Raw genomic sequence first — 16409 nt, forward strand, 5'->3', positions numbered from 1 at the left:
GACTACACACGGAAAGGACCTAGGCCCCTAAACTTTAGTTCCTTTTTATGGCCCTTAATAAAATAAAACAACATTGGGTCACATTTTTGGAGCCATGTGTTTGAAACCATGCCTTTCATTGAGCATTCTTGCAAATGAGAGCATGTGTTGCTAGTGGTCTAGTTTCAAATAATCATTCTAGCTCACTCAGTGGTTGGTCAAAGCTTCTTGCCTTCCTATCTCTCGTGCACAACCACTCTTAAGCTTGGGATAAAGAATTCAATGAGCATGATGGCGTTAGTGTTTCATGTTAGTTAAAATGGAGTTTGTCTAGTTGCAGTCTTGTAGGCTGTATGATATATGCCCACAATGCTTCCATAAGTTTATTATCCCAATTGCTTCGAGAAGCTGATACTATCTTGGTTAACATATTGATCAGGATCTTGTTTGTTACTTTAGTTTGATCAATCACGTGGGTAGTAGGGGGAGATTTCTTGTGGATAATCATAGAAGTAGATTGCATGTGCGTGACTACTTCATTAATGAAATTCTTGCCACGGTCGCTCACAATCTCGATGGGACAACAAAATCAAGAGATTACAACTCCCATAAGAATTTTGTTGTAGTTCCTACATCATTATTTTGCATGGCTCTAGATACTCGACTTAATTAAGTAATCACTGGCACTAATAATATACATGGCTTGTAAAATACTAGGCTACAAGACTTATGGGTCTAACAAAGTCTAGATTCTCGACTCAATCAAGTAATCAATGGCACTAATAATATACATAGCTTGTAAAATACTAGGCTACAAGACTTATAGGTCTAACAAAGTCTATTCCCCACTTTTCAAAACATTGGCGTACTATTATAGGCATAAGTTTCATATTGTATTTCCTTACTAACACCTTCGTTTGTTGACATTCATCATAGTGTTTCACAAACTTAGAGTCATTGTGAAGAGGATAGGCCACCATAATTGAGACTCTATGATATTGCAAGTAGTAGAATCTCTATCAAAGTGACCTCTTGTAATTCCTACATACACTTCAACTAAAACTTTAGGCATCTCATGCTCATAGACGCATCATCTCAAAAAGTTGTCTTGGCCTGATTGGTACAATTGCCTAGTAATAAGTTCATAGGGTTATGCTTTGATTATGAGATGGGGAAGCTAAGACTTTTCAATTGGGTGATTAGGTATCCATTTTTCTAGTATATCGACAATATCACCAACCCAATATAGGTAAGGTTTGCTTTAAATAGGTCATCTTCTCTTGATAAGCTAAATATGTATGCATCTAGGAGGTTATCCGCAATATCATTCATCATAGGTTATCCATTATGTATTCCAGATAAATGATCTGCCATGTATTGCCATTTTTCTTTGCTTACAACCATGAAGAAATCAATTTTAAGTAGGAGCAGTAACCACTTGTTATGCCTATAGCACATGGTTTACTTACAAGGTACAATAACATCTATTGATCTACGAAAAAAAGCAAATGGTGTTGCTTATAAATAATGGCAAAATTTATTTGTGGCAAAGACCATCATCAATCCTTCCCTCTCGATGGTAGGGTAATTATTTCGGTATCGGTGAGTTGTTAACTAGCAAAGCTCACTAGATTTCTACCTACAATGTCTAGATGTTGCTTTAGACTAGGCTATTCATCAATCTTTGTGCTTCCCTTCTCCTTCATTTTTGGAGTAGATGTTTCTACCTCCATATTGAAAACTTGCTTCCCCTTTTTCATCATTGTGGCATTGTTAGTTTTGAGCATAAGTTTTGCCTCAACTCTTTTCTTTTTTTTCTTTCAATTCCTATTTCCTATGGATGAGGTGTCCAAGTTACTAGGTCCAGGCACTAAAATGCTAGCTTGTTTCTATTGGACTCTAATCATAGCATTCAAGGAATTTAAGGTGGCATCATCATTGTGTATTTCGATACTAAAGAGTCCAAGCAATGCTGATGACATAATTGTTGAGCTAGTGGAGGGCTTCCATCTAGGGCAATCGACATACACATGTATAACATCACAATTTGGACATCTTAGGTTAGATTTGTCATTATTTGCTTGTTGATTCTTTGGGCATCTCGACGAAATGTGTATGGGGTGGCCATAAGTCTAATAGGTGAGAGTTTATCTCCTCCCATGCTTCAACTTGGTCTCATTCCCAAAGCCATAGCTAGGACTCACCTAATTTTTATTAAGATTGGATATCCTTCTTCATCATAAGTGATGCAAGGATTCACGTATGGTTCTCCTACTAGTGGCTCTTCCACAAAATGCATGAGGGCATCACTAGGTGGATAAGTAATGTTTAGATCCAAGTGGTCTAGGCATTCTTGTCACATTAATATTTGCCCTAGTTGTTGCAAGTCTTTGTTCATTGGTTGCTAGTAGTGCTACCAAAGCTCCTCTTCTATGGGGCTGAGTTGTCTGTTCAAATCGAATAGGATGGTTGAGAACAAGGCTAAGAATATGTAGCAGCCTCCTAGATAGTCTATAATGCATGGCCTAGCACCCAAACCTTCCACAATTCGTGCAGGTGTGAGGTCATGGATTAGGGTGTACTTTCTATATTCTCAACTTGTTTCATGACAATAGGAAATTTCACTTGGCTCTTAGTGTTGGGTGCTATTCCTAATCTAGCTAGGATTGAGGTGGCTAATGTAGTGCTACTTCGCTCATTACTCAAATTATTTAGCAATTGCTTGGTCACCGGTGTGAGCTCTACCTCAAGGTCTCTTTCTCTATCAACATTTGCTCTTGTTCTAGTCTTTTGGTAAACATCAAGGCTAGACTCGATTTAGTTCAGCCACTCTCCTTTGCTTATCGACTCTTTGCACTAGTATGAACTCGATGACTCACTGCAATAGATCCATTACTAGCCTCCTTTCTTTCATATTTGTTATTATCTCATGTGTTAATCTATCCACATGTACTATTCTCATTTTCTCATCGTATTGTGTTAGCAAATGTTGGATTTGCATTGGGGACTCACTAGAGTTGAACCCTAATTTGGTTATGTTTGGGCTTTATGTTGATATGGTTGCCTTGTCTTCATGTGTGATTGAGGTTTCAATGATGTTGATAAGATTGAATAGGATGGAAGACGCTCCCAACACACCTTTCACTCCCAAATTTTCACTCCTTGATTAACATGTGCACACTTGGGGGGGTTGAGATGGCTATTGCATGATTAGCCCTCATCAATGACTAGCAAGGCGCAATGATGGCTAGGGTCTCTATTTCCTCTTATTGTAAGAGTTTATGAAATTTAGTTATGCTGCTTGGTTTACAAATTATTGTAAACCAACTAAAATAGGTCTAGAGACTCTCAAACTGAAGTGGGATGGCAGACCTTCAATAGACAATGTTAGATGAAGGCTTGAGGATCATTGCCTTGGAGTATTAAAGTGAAGCTCTACTAAGATAGTTGGTGCTTTAGGTTGTAATTTGAAGTCACCTAACTCGGAAGCTTCTTCTTCAAGAGTGCTTTCAAGAATATCAACCCCATATCTAAGGGGAATTGGAGGCCCCTACCAAGGTGGATTTTCATCATAGCATGGACCAACCTCCCCCAATCTATAGACCCCCACTTTTATTTGCAATTACTGGATAGTGGTTCCTCTAGAACCCCTTGATGTTTCCTTTTACGCAACCACCTTCAAGTGGGGCAGCTCCACCGTTGCTTCCTACTCTCTCTCTCTCTCTCTCTCTCTCTCTCTCTCTCTCTTCTTAAAAAGAAAAAGCAAACAAGTATCACTTGTAACGTGGTAGCATGCCAAGAACTTCAATAGTAGTTAAGTAGATGTAATTGCAAAGCATCATCTTAAAGGCCAATGCTTATAAATAATATAAATAGGGTAATAGTACCAATACCTTAACAACCTCTAAAAGGTTTGCATTTTGGGAGACTGGAGGGGCCAATTACATCACAATATCACTAGAATAGTAGTTCGAACTTATTAGGGTGGTAGTTTGGTGTTCCTCCTTGAGATATAAATATATTGGTTCGAGTGTGATAATGAAGGAGGAAAGGGGTTTGCCTTGCTTTATGGGCCATATTTTTTACATGGGCGTAGATTGCATCATGTTGATGTGGTACTTCAAACCATTGCAAGCAATGAAATTTATTTGGAGCATTCATCCTTGCATTTTGCTTGTATCGATACTTTAACATTGAAGAATCGTTGCCATAGCCTTTCATGCAAACGAGGACATGCTAGGTGTGACTAATATGGGTCTTTTACCCTATCGTCGACTTTTCTATTAAGATGTCCCCACCTTGTCTTTGGACACCTTTTTTTCTAATGCATCAACTTTGAAATGTCTATTCGGCTTCATCCCAATCTTTTGCATCCTTGTGGGTAAAAGCACCTTAGAGTGCCCAATCACAAGACTTAGGGTCTATTCACGCTTGTTTGAATGGGTTGTGTCCATATCTGCATGGGAATAATGTCACAAAAGGTGATTTAAATTTTTGATTGTTTGTGTGTAAAGTTCTTGTCCGATTTCTTTCCATGCCTATGATTCGAAATTACAAATTGTGTTGGTTGCATTTGTGCCACTGGCCATCCACTTTTGATTGTTTGTGTGTAAAGTTCTTGTCCGATTTCTTTCAATGCCTATGATTTGAAATTACAAATTGTGTTGGTTGCATTTGTGCCACTGGCCATCCACTTGAATGCTCGTGTTGTTGCTCCAATCCCAACATGAGAGTTGAGGTAACTATACTTTTTGAATTTGTAATTATTTGTCTTGTGTGAAATTGAAGGAGGACAATCAGCTTCAGTTGGGTGGACGCCTGGAGCGACGAGTCTCAGGCTGCTTACACACCAAGTAATGGACGACCTACCCCCGCCCAGAGTGTGGCATGCACTTTTTGAAATTGGGCATGAACATGGGCGTCATACCTTTACACACCAAAGGGACACAATTTGTAAAAAAATAAAAAAGAATAAACTTATAAATCTTTTGATTGGTTGCAAATGCAAAAAGTACACCCTTGTCCGCCACTTTACAAAGTGGGCACTGGAGACTCCCCATCCAAAAGTGGGCGGGGAGTTCACCTGTTTAGTAGGTAAACAACAGGTCATGTCCTCTCTATTGTGTAAAGGATCGCGGATGCCAACCTTTAAATAAGTGTTTTAATTGGTCAAAGCGTACAAAGTGGGCGTCCCTTTTTTGGTGTGTAACCGGCCTCAACCCGAGCTTACACCCTTGCCGGCCGTTGCTCGGAAGGTTATTGGCTGGCTGGGCTGCTGCCCGTTGGTACCTTTGGGCACCTTGCTTTGGGCGGGTCCAGTGGAGAACTCTCCCGCCATTGCAGTGCACAGTTGTCTCTCTCACACATATACACACGCGCGCACACAGATACTCAGACTTGTACACGCAGATACACAGATAGACGAGGAAAGAACAACACAGGGAAGTTGATAGAGGAGGTTCACCATGCTCTGGGTAGACAAGTACCGGCCCCACACCCTGGACAAGGTGATGGTCCACAAGGAGGAGGCGCAGCGCCTCAAGAACCTGGTGAGTGAGCCTCCCATCCTATCCCACCACATGAAAATCTAAGTCTCTGTGCTCAGGCTCACGCCTCTCCGCCCTAATTGTATTCCATCCAGATAGCACAAGGCGATTGCCCCCACCTTCTGTTCTACGGACCCTCAGGCGCAGGAAAAAAGACCCTCATAATGGCTCTGCTTCGCGAAATGTACGGTGCAGGTGCAGAGAAGGTAACTGCAGGCAGTTTTTCTCTCTAAAACATGTCATATTGCCTCCAAATTTTCATTCTAATCGCTGATTATGCAAATTTTGTTACCAATGCTGTTGCAGGTCAAAGTGGAGAATAAACCTTGGAAAATTGAGGTAAATTCTCTGTCTTACATTTGAAATTGCTTGTTCTTTGATGTAAGGGCTGTGCCGGGGAGTTTTGCTTCTTCTCTGCTTCTTTCCTTGGTCCCCGTTGCATCATTTTAACTAAATTACTTATTCTTTCTGCCTATTGAAAGAGCGAGGACTTATTATAATAAACCAAGCAGAGCAGAGCTCATTAAAAATGGGTTTCCCAACCAATGAAAAAATGGAAGAGGTAGGATTTGGATCCATTTTCTTTGGGTTTTCCAGTTTTGTAATCAGCCATTGGTGAAGGCACCCAATAATGCACCACATGAATGCAGGGCATGATCACTGAACGTGTCTTCTTACTTCTAACGTGCTTACAACAAAGTATGCACATGTAATCATGGCTTGACTGGGCCGATGCAGCACATGGCCTGACTTTTACTGGACTCCACAAACATCATCAGGTGTATAGTGGAAGAGCCACATGCATGTCTGCTGCCCTTCGACAGCTCCTGGTGATCACTATTACTGCTCCAGGTGTGCATCTTGTTGTTGCCATCAAAATGCGGCCTGTTTTGTGCTGATGTTAAGAGCTACTCTGCTGCAACTGGAGTCCCCCTGCTGCCACGTTTCTGCTGCTAAACACAGCCATCAGCTGCCCCAAATTGCAGCTTCTACTCCCCCAAATGCAGTTTATGCTGCTTTGACCATTGGCTACAGGCAACACAATTTTACAACATACTCAGCTTTATTGGAGTTGGACATCAAGTGTTGGCTAGCTGCTCTTTTCAGCATCTGCATGAGTGTACATACACTCAACCTTACAGTTCTTGCTGTCATTTGACTCTGCCCTTGGCACTGCATATTCCGCACTTACATTTGCAGGTGTGAGGTTGCAAACAAGTGTCACCACATCCCGTTCTCAAGATTGGAAAGTGAGGTTACATGCAAAATGAGTATTCCTTGGTTAGTCTTGCGATCCATAATTCCTAAAACAACACGATGAGCTGCCTACAACTTCTTTGAAGATCCACTGTCTCTAACTTAGATCATTAGGAAGTAGATGTTGAACCACTAATACGAGGGTTTGCACTAATCAATAATCATTGTGCATCAATCCCTATTTCGTTCTTCTTCAAATAGCCCAAAAAACATTAATTGGAAATTATAAAAAATAAATGACTTTAGTTTTGAAAAGTATGACAAATGCAATAAAATTCTCTATAGATAGGGACAAATGTGGCATCCCATTTAGTGTTTTGTAGTGGACGGCCAAGTTGACGGCATGGATTGCAATTGCCATGGACAAAAATGGAGCCGATGCAAGGGCAATGGCTTGTGGGGCAGCCAATGTTATTATGTGTTTTCGCTTCTATCTTGTGTTCAACAATTTATTTCAACATTTGTTTATGCTTTCATTGCTGCATCCACTTTTAACATGGTATTAAATTTTTGGATTTATGCTCCTGCTACTATGTTTTGTTGATTACAAGTCCTCCTCTATCTCCTACTGATTAGGTGACCCCTTTCTACTGAAAATTCTGTTGTTCCCAGCCCTCCACATTTGCATTTACAGCATCTTATGTGTTGCCAGCTTGCATTTTGCACTTCCCCATCCGTGTTTGCAGTTTGTTTCCCTCTTGCTACCCCAAACGGCTCTTGAATTGTTGGGCGACTATAGTCTTTTCATAAATTACCTGTGCTTTCCGCATCTGCTGTTGGTACAATGCTGGGCGACATCTTTTGATTGGTTTCTTGCAGATTTTTGTAATTTCAACTTTTTTTTTTTGGTTGTGATCAGCTTGTGTACATTGCATCGTACGAACTCTGTTTAGTGCAATCGATAAAGAAACTATGCTCACATGGGATACTGATGATGCCCGTGCCTATTTAGCTCTTCTTCGTTGTATCTCCAAAGTAAGTTCTTCTAGTTGTCACCTTGTATTTTTTTAACTTTTATTCCAAATGGATGGAGTACAACAAAGATCCTTTGGCCTCCTTTGCTAATCCAAGTGTTTTTTGCTATCAAAATTGACCAGCAAGTCTCTAAACCAATTTGCCTCTTGGTTTGCTTGGTGATTGGTCTTCACCTTGCTCTTTGAAAGACAAATTCTATTGCACATCTAATATTGACTTGTTGGCCTCTTGAATTACCCTGAAATTTCTCAATTTCAGTTGCTTGAATCCAAGTCCTAGGCCCTCAATTTTGAGCATGCATCTTGAGGCGGTTGTTAAAATCCTTTTTTTTGTTGTAAATTAGGGTTAATAGTAGAGATTGATCGAAATCTCTTTCTTTGATGGCTCAAACTATTGGAAAATACCGAGATAACTTGAGAGGTGGTTGGAGGATGAGAAAGAATGTCATAGAAAAAAATTTTAGAGTTTCATAATGAAAAACACTAAAAAATTGTTGTTGCCTTTCTCAAACAGCCATAGAAGCTGTTAACTACAGATTAGGATCACTAGAACGATTGCTACTCTCTTCTATATGTTATCTGCACTAGAAGGACCTTGGGCTATTGTCACGTGCTTTTGGAGGGCTCCAAACTAATGTCACATGCTGTAGGATTGAACCCTTCTGGTGGTTGCAAATCACATCAACAGTTTCTCCTTGCTCTTCAATAGTCTCTTTCTCTTTCACAATGGCTAGAAATAGACTTTCACCGGCCCCTAAAAACGTTTTTTCCACTTGCATGGGCAAGTTTTGCCAAGTGGTAAACTTTTAATTTTATTTTTCAATATTATTCAGTTTATTAAATTAAATTTCAGAATATTATTTTTTAATTTTAAAAATCCATTTAATAATTATTCTAGTGCTTAGAAAATCAAATTTATCAATCAATAATTAAATTGGCTAGGCTAATTTGTTTTTCAAGTATCCTTGAGTAGTTATTGACCCTTAGATTGGCATTAATTAATTAATTAATTAATTAATGCCTAGTCTCTAATGTTACCATTGATATTAGTGGCCAATAAATTAGTCTAGGCCCAAATATGACACCGGGTACCGTGTTGTATCTGTGAGATATAACTTATTACAACTTTTGCCTTTGGTACCCACTGCATCTGCAGGGTCCTTGGCTTGTTAACATGAAATAAGTGCCATATGTATCACATGTGCTGAATAACCTTGCACATTTGATTAATATCTTAATCAAATGTTATCGGCAAGATTATAGCATCTCAAAATTTCATGTCTCCATGATAGATCTCCCCCTTGAAATCCTTGCAATTGTCCTTGATTGCACTACATTGTGCTAAAGAAAATGCATATTGTATTGAATTTTTCATAAGGCATCACAGTCACAACATTGGCCACTGTTGTCTAACCATGCCATATGCCCCAAACTTATTAAAAATTTTCAACCAGCATAAACATGATATAAATTTGAAAAATAGTCTAGAATTGCTATTAGAAACCCATTGGATACATCCATAACTCATGTTTCTCAATTATTTTGACTTTACAACCACAGTAAGGCATATTCTCAGCATAAACCATGGCTAAAACTCTCAATGGCATTTACTCACATGTTGCTATCCATGGAGCCAGCTATAAACCATTAAAAATTGAGCACAATCTGATGATGAACTTATCATTTGTGGATTTGAGAACTGATCACAAATTGCTACAAATATGACCCCGAATTGATCACAAAGTGATTGAAAAAATTAATCAGCATTTGATGCAAAAGTGATCCCAAAAGTGACCATAAACAGCTCTCAAACTGATCAACAATTGCATTGAAATTGACCAGAACTTGATTTTAAAACCGAGGGAAAAACTCATGCTTGACTAGACATAAACTTATTCCAAACTGATGCAAAAGTATAGTTTTAAAGCTGCAGTAACAACCATGCTCATTTGCATACATCTCATAGTGACCAATACATTGAGTAGTAACCTCATGGCATACATACTATCAACACAGTATGTTGGATGCATGCTGAATACATTCGAGATCCACTACATACAAAAATTGTTCACAACTGGAGGAGTGGAAGTGTTACTGTGAAGAAAACTGCCAGGGTTTGCATTGAGGGCACACAGAGTGTACGACACGACATAAACACAGAGAGACAGACACAGACATAGAGGGCAAAACTTAAACCCTGAACGCAAAACTCAAAACTCAGACCCTAAACGCAAAACTCAAAACTCAAACACAAAAACTCAAACACAAACAGAAGAAGGGAGAGAGAGAATACAACTCTGAAGTGAATGAATGTTGTAAATGAATGTAAGAGTGTACAGTGTGCTCAAGGGTAGAGCAATGTCGGAGTGTGACATCAACCGGAGACGGATCCCAAGTCTGTGACCACCAGTCGGAGTGTGGGAGTGCTAAATAGTGAATGGCAGCAGGCTTGTCACCAAAATGCAGTAGTTTGAAGGCTGGAAATTGGCAAATGCAGCAGTGTACCATCGATCAGAGGCTGGAAATTGTGCACAATCTGCTATAAACAGCAGGCTGAAACAGTGTTTGATGTGGCTGACGATGACTGGATGATCGGATCGTAGCAGATGATGATGTCGCCAGTATAGCTGACGTCAGCATGGATGAAGGTGCTAGCAGTAGGGTAAACATGGATGGAGTGGCAGCAGTCTTGAGATCTGGACAGCCACGTGGGAGGAGGTTGATGGTTGAAATCTGCACGTGGAGTGAGAAACTTGCATAGACGGAATGATGGCTGAATGGGGGCAGCCAGTCTATTTATAGATGTGGAAGGGCGCCCCAAAAATTAGGGTTTCCATTGAACTCTCTCGAACCGCTTTCTGTTTTAGGGCTTTACTCTAAAAGAGCATTTTTTAGTGTATTTTAGGGGTGTTTAAAAGGTAATCAGCAAGTAATGCATGTTTTAGCTCAACACGCTCTCTCAGGCCCAAAACTGAGCCAAAAGGTTAGGCCAACCACTGTGATGTTTATTGATCCCAAGGCGTTCCATCCCAAAGTAGCCAGGGGTGTACGTTGACTGCCCAGTGGCCTACCAAGACTACAAAGGCGATGGTTATCTTCCCAAGGGAATCCAAGTAGTCACCCTAGAGAGGACAGGGCATCGGACAAAGGGTGCATGTCGGCTGCCTAGTGGCCTACCAAGCCCTACAAAGGCGGATGGAACTACATGGAACTTTTTTTTTTTGGTGAATAAGTGAGGTAAATTTAATGGGATGCGATCGATTGAGTAATAGTGACCCAGAAGATGGGAGTAGATAGGGTACACCCAACACATCACAAAACAATACAAGCTAATCTATCCACTTAGGGTGTCGATGAGGAGGAAAAATAGGTGATGAGGTATCCATGTGATGAAGGAGGATGGCGGTGTGGTGACATCTACCGCTGGTGGAAACAGCCTAGGATCCGCTCAAGTGGTGCTCTGCATAATGAGATGCAAAGTATGCTACATGCTGAAGAATGCTCATGTAGTAGGTGCCACTTGGACAGTGTCCCTCGTGGGAAAATTGTTCACTTGCCCAAGCGCCCTAGTACAGAGATGATTAAATCATGCAATGCAAAGGGTAAGGTACAACAAGGGGGAGAAGCTGATGTCGAAGACAAAGTGTTGAAGCCTGTAGAATACCAAGGAGGGTAGGAATCCCGCTCTCAACCTGGATGTAGATGCTGAAGAAGGAAGAGCGTGATGTCGGTTGTTATATGGTGCCGAGAACCATAAGGAATGAAAGAAGATGAAGTGGATGAAGCACCCCACTAGAAGAGCAAGGTAGAAGTCACCACCATGATAGCATCGAGAGAGATGCTGCACGATCCGCCTCGGGAGGAGAAACTGCCATGCTGGAAGAAGAGCAAGCACTCCTATATTGATGAAACTATGAAAGAAACGGTGCGCATCCCCACGTCTCTAGCTTGGATTGGACCAAAGCAATCTGCAAGTTAGCCCTACATTGAAAGACAAAACCTTGCAAAAGAGATGAGAATTTGCAAACACAGAGGTTAGTGATGAGATGCTCCAAAGCAAAACATAACAGAAAGAAAATCTAACTCGAAATAAATGCAATGAATGTGTGAGTAAATGCAGCAGAAGACAAAAGAATGAAAAAGCGAAGGACAATGAATTCTATGGGCCTGACTCTAAGAGTGTGAAAAATGAATGTTAGACTAACCTAGGGTATCCGAAAGGACTTAGAGACATGCTAGTCTAAGAAGGTGGTCATCATCGTGTACGTCTAGTAGCAGGGCGTTGCCAAGGGAACGCTTGACAAGGTGGGGAGGAAGGTGAGATAGATGCATGAAGTGCAACGAGATCAGAATCTGCAGACCAATCAACCAATTCCTCAGGGGTAGTGAAAGAGATGGGTTGTTGAGGCTGTACTCGAGCCACATGTCCAGCAGTAACGGCGGATGCTGAAGGAGCAGATGAAGCAAGATCAGAAGGCGTAGCCCCATTGTACTGTGCAGTCGTAGTGGTTTGTAGAGGTTTTTTAGATGGAAGACCTTGGGCCTCTGAGTGACACGCCTCGTCCACATGGCCTGCTCTTTGGCAGTGTGTGCAAAACCAGTTTTTCTTAGGGAGTTGCTGCCAGATAGGTCTAGATTCTTTGGTTCCATCTGGGAAGAGGAGTCACCCTTTGATTGGCTTGCCTTCGCATCCGGCGAGTTCTTGTCACCGGTGGTTTTCCCTCCCGAAGAATAGGCAACCAATCCCCTTTGCTCTGAATAAGGTTGTGATGAGGATCTCTTGTGGACTTGATCATGCAGCCTTGTGTAACGCAAGAACTGGCACTCTTAACTCGTAGAATGTTGGCAATCTAGGTTGGGAGATGATGTGTTGAATGAAATTGAAGTACTTTTCGGGCAACTTATTCAAGAAGAATGTAACTTGATCGTCATTTGACTTTGGAGAGCTAGTAGTGGCGAACTCGGCAAGTAACCGTTTGATATTCAGCCAGCTTGACTTTCAGATCATCCCCTTCCTTAATAGAGAACTCTTGAAGCTCAAAGTTGATTGATGCATCGAGTACGATCACGAGCCGCATAGCAGTCGAGAAGATGACTCCAACACTCTGACGCGAGTGGGAAGTGCTACAACTGAGAGTGAAACTCAGGAAGCAATCCTTGCATCAGCTCAACATTGGCTGTGGCATTGCGGACTCTCCATTGATAGATGTAGTCAGGGTGAGCTAGTCGAGGATCTAGCATAGACTCTAGACCAATGATGAGGTCCCAAAGACCCTGAGACTCAAGCACTTGTTGCATGAAATTAGACCAAGTGGTGAAATTCGATCCGTTAAAATGTGTCTTGTCTGTGAAGGCATTCTTGGCCGTTGCAATAGGAGTGGTAGTGCTCGGAGATAGATAGTGTGAAAAAGTGTAGTGTGGGTAGGATGGGGGAGTGTAGTACACTTGGGAATGGGCCCCAGAGTGCCCACCAGGCATGTGGATAGTGTGCAAGGTGGATCCATAGGTAGGGATGGACTGACTAGGTATGGGCATGGTAGCCACATGAGGAATCCAAGGAGATGGGATGGGAACACGAGGAGTAGAAGATGGAAATCCCTACGTAGGTGTAACCCAAGGAGAGTGTGAAGACACACCATAAGCTGAGGATGGAAACCCCTGCGTATGAGTGGTCGTGTGAGATGTGAAGATGGGGATAGTGAGGGGGATGCCCATCACAGTTGACCACCCAGGAGTTATGGGTGTGCTCCTTTGCTGAAAGGTGAGAGACACTGTGTTAAAGGGTGGCATTCCCCCTAACGAAGTACCATGGTGCAAAGAGGTAGAGAATGGGGTGAATGAAAAGGTGCTAGGAGCGGAGATGGAAGATCCAACCCCTAGGGTGTGTGATGCAGATGTGGAGTGTAATCCAAGGTTTTGGAAAGATGATGAGAGGTGATCAAGGTGTGATATAGAAGAGGGTGGGATGGGAGGAAAGTGAAAAGTGTGTGTGATACGCTCAAATGAAACAGAAGCTGCATATGTACTTTCGTTTGCTTCGTGAGCCCCCTCTATTGAAGTTCACATACGCAAAGCCATCTGGATCCTGTACCTCAAAAGAAGAGGATCTGGCTAAGATGATGAAGGTGGATTGCTAGACGTTTCGAATGTCATATGTCCTCCATGATCGGAGAGGTGGCCAGCCTCACCAACCGGTCCGAATGTGGTAGCAAAACTGGTAGGAGGGGTGCAAACATCACCTTACTTGTTGCGATAGTACTCCTCAAAGTCCTTTGTCATGTTAGTGAAATCTGATGAAGGTAGAGTCTCGTCCTTCTCATTAAGTCCATAATGCCATCTTAGGGCCTCCAATGATGGAGAAGCCTGATAAGACATCATAGGAATTGGAGAAGAAGGTGTCTGGGACATTGTGATTTGATTACGAGTCGTATTGTGAGCCTTGCACAAAGACTAGCTCTCCACAATATCTGCATGACACTCTTTACAAGAGCACTGGCTCTAATACCATGTGAAGAAAACTGCCAGGGTTTGCACTGAGGATACACAGAGTGTATGACCGCGATAGAAACACATAGAGATAGACACAGACACAGAGGGGAAAACTCAAACCCTGAACGCAGAACTCAAAACTCAAACCTTAAACGCAAAACTCAAAACTCAAACACAGAAAATCAAACATAAATAGAAGAAGGGAGAGAGAGAACACATCTCTGAAGTAAATGAATGATGTAAATGAATGTAAGAGTGTACAGTGTGCTCAAGGGCAGAACAATGTCAAAGTGTGACGTCCACCAGAGATAGATCCCAAGTCTGTGACCACTAGTTGGAGTGTAGAAGTGTTGAATAGTGAATGGCAACAAGCTGGTCACCAAAACACAGCAGTTTGGAGGCTGGAAACTGGTAAACGCAGCAGTGTACCACCGATCAGAGGCTGGAAACTGTGCACAGTTTGCTGTAAACAGCAGGCTGAAACAATGTCTGATGTGGTTGGCGATGACTGGATGATCAGATCGCAGCAGATGATGTTGCTAGCAGTTCACGTTAGCATGGATGAAGGTGCCAATAGTAGGAGCAAACACGGATGGAGTAGCATCAGTCTCGAGGGCTGGACAGCCACGCGGGAGGAGGTTGATGGTGACTGGATGATCAGATCGCAGCAGATGATGTTGCTAGTAGTTCACGTCAGCATGGATGAAGGTGCCAATAGTAGGAGCGAACATGGATGGAGTAGCATCAGTCTCGAGGGCTGGACAGCCACGCGGGAGGAGGTTGATGGTTGAAATCTTCACGTGGAGTGAGAAACTTGCACAGATGAAATGATGGCTGAATGGGGGTAGCCTGTCTATTTATAGATGTGGAAGGGCATCCCAAAAATTAGGGTTTCCACTGAACTCTCTTGAACCACTCCTCGTTTTAGGGTTTCCATTGAACTCTCTCGAACCACTCCGTGTTTTAGGGTTTTACTCTTAAAGAGCATTTTTTAGTGTGTTTTGGGGTTGTTTAAGAGGCTAATCAGCAAGTAATGCATGTTTTAGCTCAACACTACCTCCCCCTTGAGCATTAGGTGATACTCCGGACCCCTACTTTGTTGAACTCGACTGAGCTCAAAGTTGGCTCTAAGTGGAAGGCATCTTGGTAAAGTTGCAACAACTAGGGAATGGTTTGCTAAGTCATCCTCTTATATCCACTTTGCATCTATTAGTGAAACAATGTTGAAGGTTCACCAAAAAGCATACGGAAACTTTGTCTCTAACTTTACTTGCCTCGAAACCTCCACTAGGTTGTAGGCCTTTCTTCCCAGCCCCTCATGTAATTACATGCTAGGAGGACTAAATGCATTAGGAAACATTCTTATTTGCATACTTTTGACCATTGCAATGTGACCGTGCATGAGAATTTGCATACTACCGGTCATACCAAGATATATTTTGCCGTATATTGCATGCATTACTAGTAGCAATTTTCACATTGTTGCAATTTCAACTCAACTAGTATGCAACATTGCATCCACTTGACTAGCCCCTCATGTAATTGACACGCTAGGAGCACTAAATGCATTAGGAAACATTCTTGTTTGCATACTTTTGACCATTGCAATGTGATCGTGCATGAGAATTTGCATACTACCGGTCATATCAAGATATATTTTACCGTACATTGTATGCATTACTAGTAGCAATTTTCCTCATGACCAACACTTTGTAGAGCATTTGCATGACCAACATTAATACAATGAGTCCCAAACATAGTGGGCTGCATATATGCATTGCGCCCCAGCATCATGCCAACATTGCTATACATGGGGTTATGCATATTACCAGCCATTCTTGGATACATTGGGCCTTGCACAGCACACATTGGTTGTTGCATACCATAAGGAGTTGTGTCATACATCTTCATATGTGGTCCTTGACCCACCATAGCATGGAAACTAGTGCCACTACTAAAGGACCTTGGTTGCCCCATCATAGCATGGAAACTAGTGCCACCACTAAAGGACCTTGGTTGCCCCATCATTGCATGCATGCCTTGCTATACAAAAAGCATTGGATTGGCACTTCCAAGCCGGCCTTGCATATGTATCGATTGCCCCACTGGCACCATTTGGTTATGCTCACTACCCACATTTGGAATATCTTGTTGTCCTGAAGCT

General features: G+C 41.9%; 1 protein-coding gene across 1 annotated transcript in view; it reads left to right on the forward strand.

Annotated features, from left to right (window-relative positions):
• The first annotated feature begins 5228 nt into the window (after window positions 1-5228).
• EMB2775 (ATPase family associated with various cellular activities (AAA)) overlaps window positions 5229-16409 on the forward strand; it is a 42194-nt gene continuing 31013 nt past the window's right edge. Inside the window, exons 1-3 of the mRNA XM_087677783.1 lie at window positions 5229-5528; window positions 5621-5731; window positions 5832-5864. Of these exons, the coding sequence (XP_087533909.1) occupies window positions 5445-5528; window positions 5621-5731; window positions 5832-5864 (228 nt within the window). The 5' untranslated portion in view covers window positions 5229-5444. The remainder of the gene's footprint in view (window positions 5529-5620; window positions 5732-5831; window positions 5865-16409) is intronic.

Source organism: Lygodium microphyllum, chromosome 5 (genome assembly GCF_053477565.2).
Source record: "Lygodium microphyllum isolate KBCC chromosome 5, Lygodium_microphyllum_v1.1.10, whole genome shotgun sequence".
Lineage (NCBI taxonomy): Eukaryota > Viridiplantae > Streptophyta > Polypodiopsida > Schizaeales > Lygodiaceae > Lygodium > Lygodium microphyllum.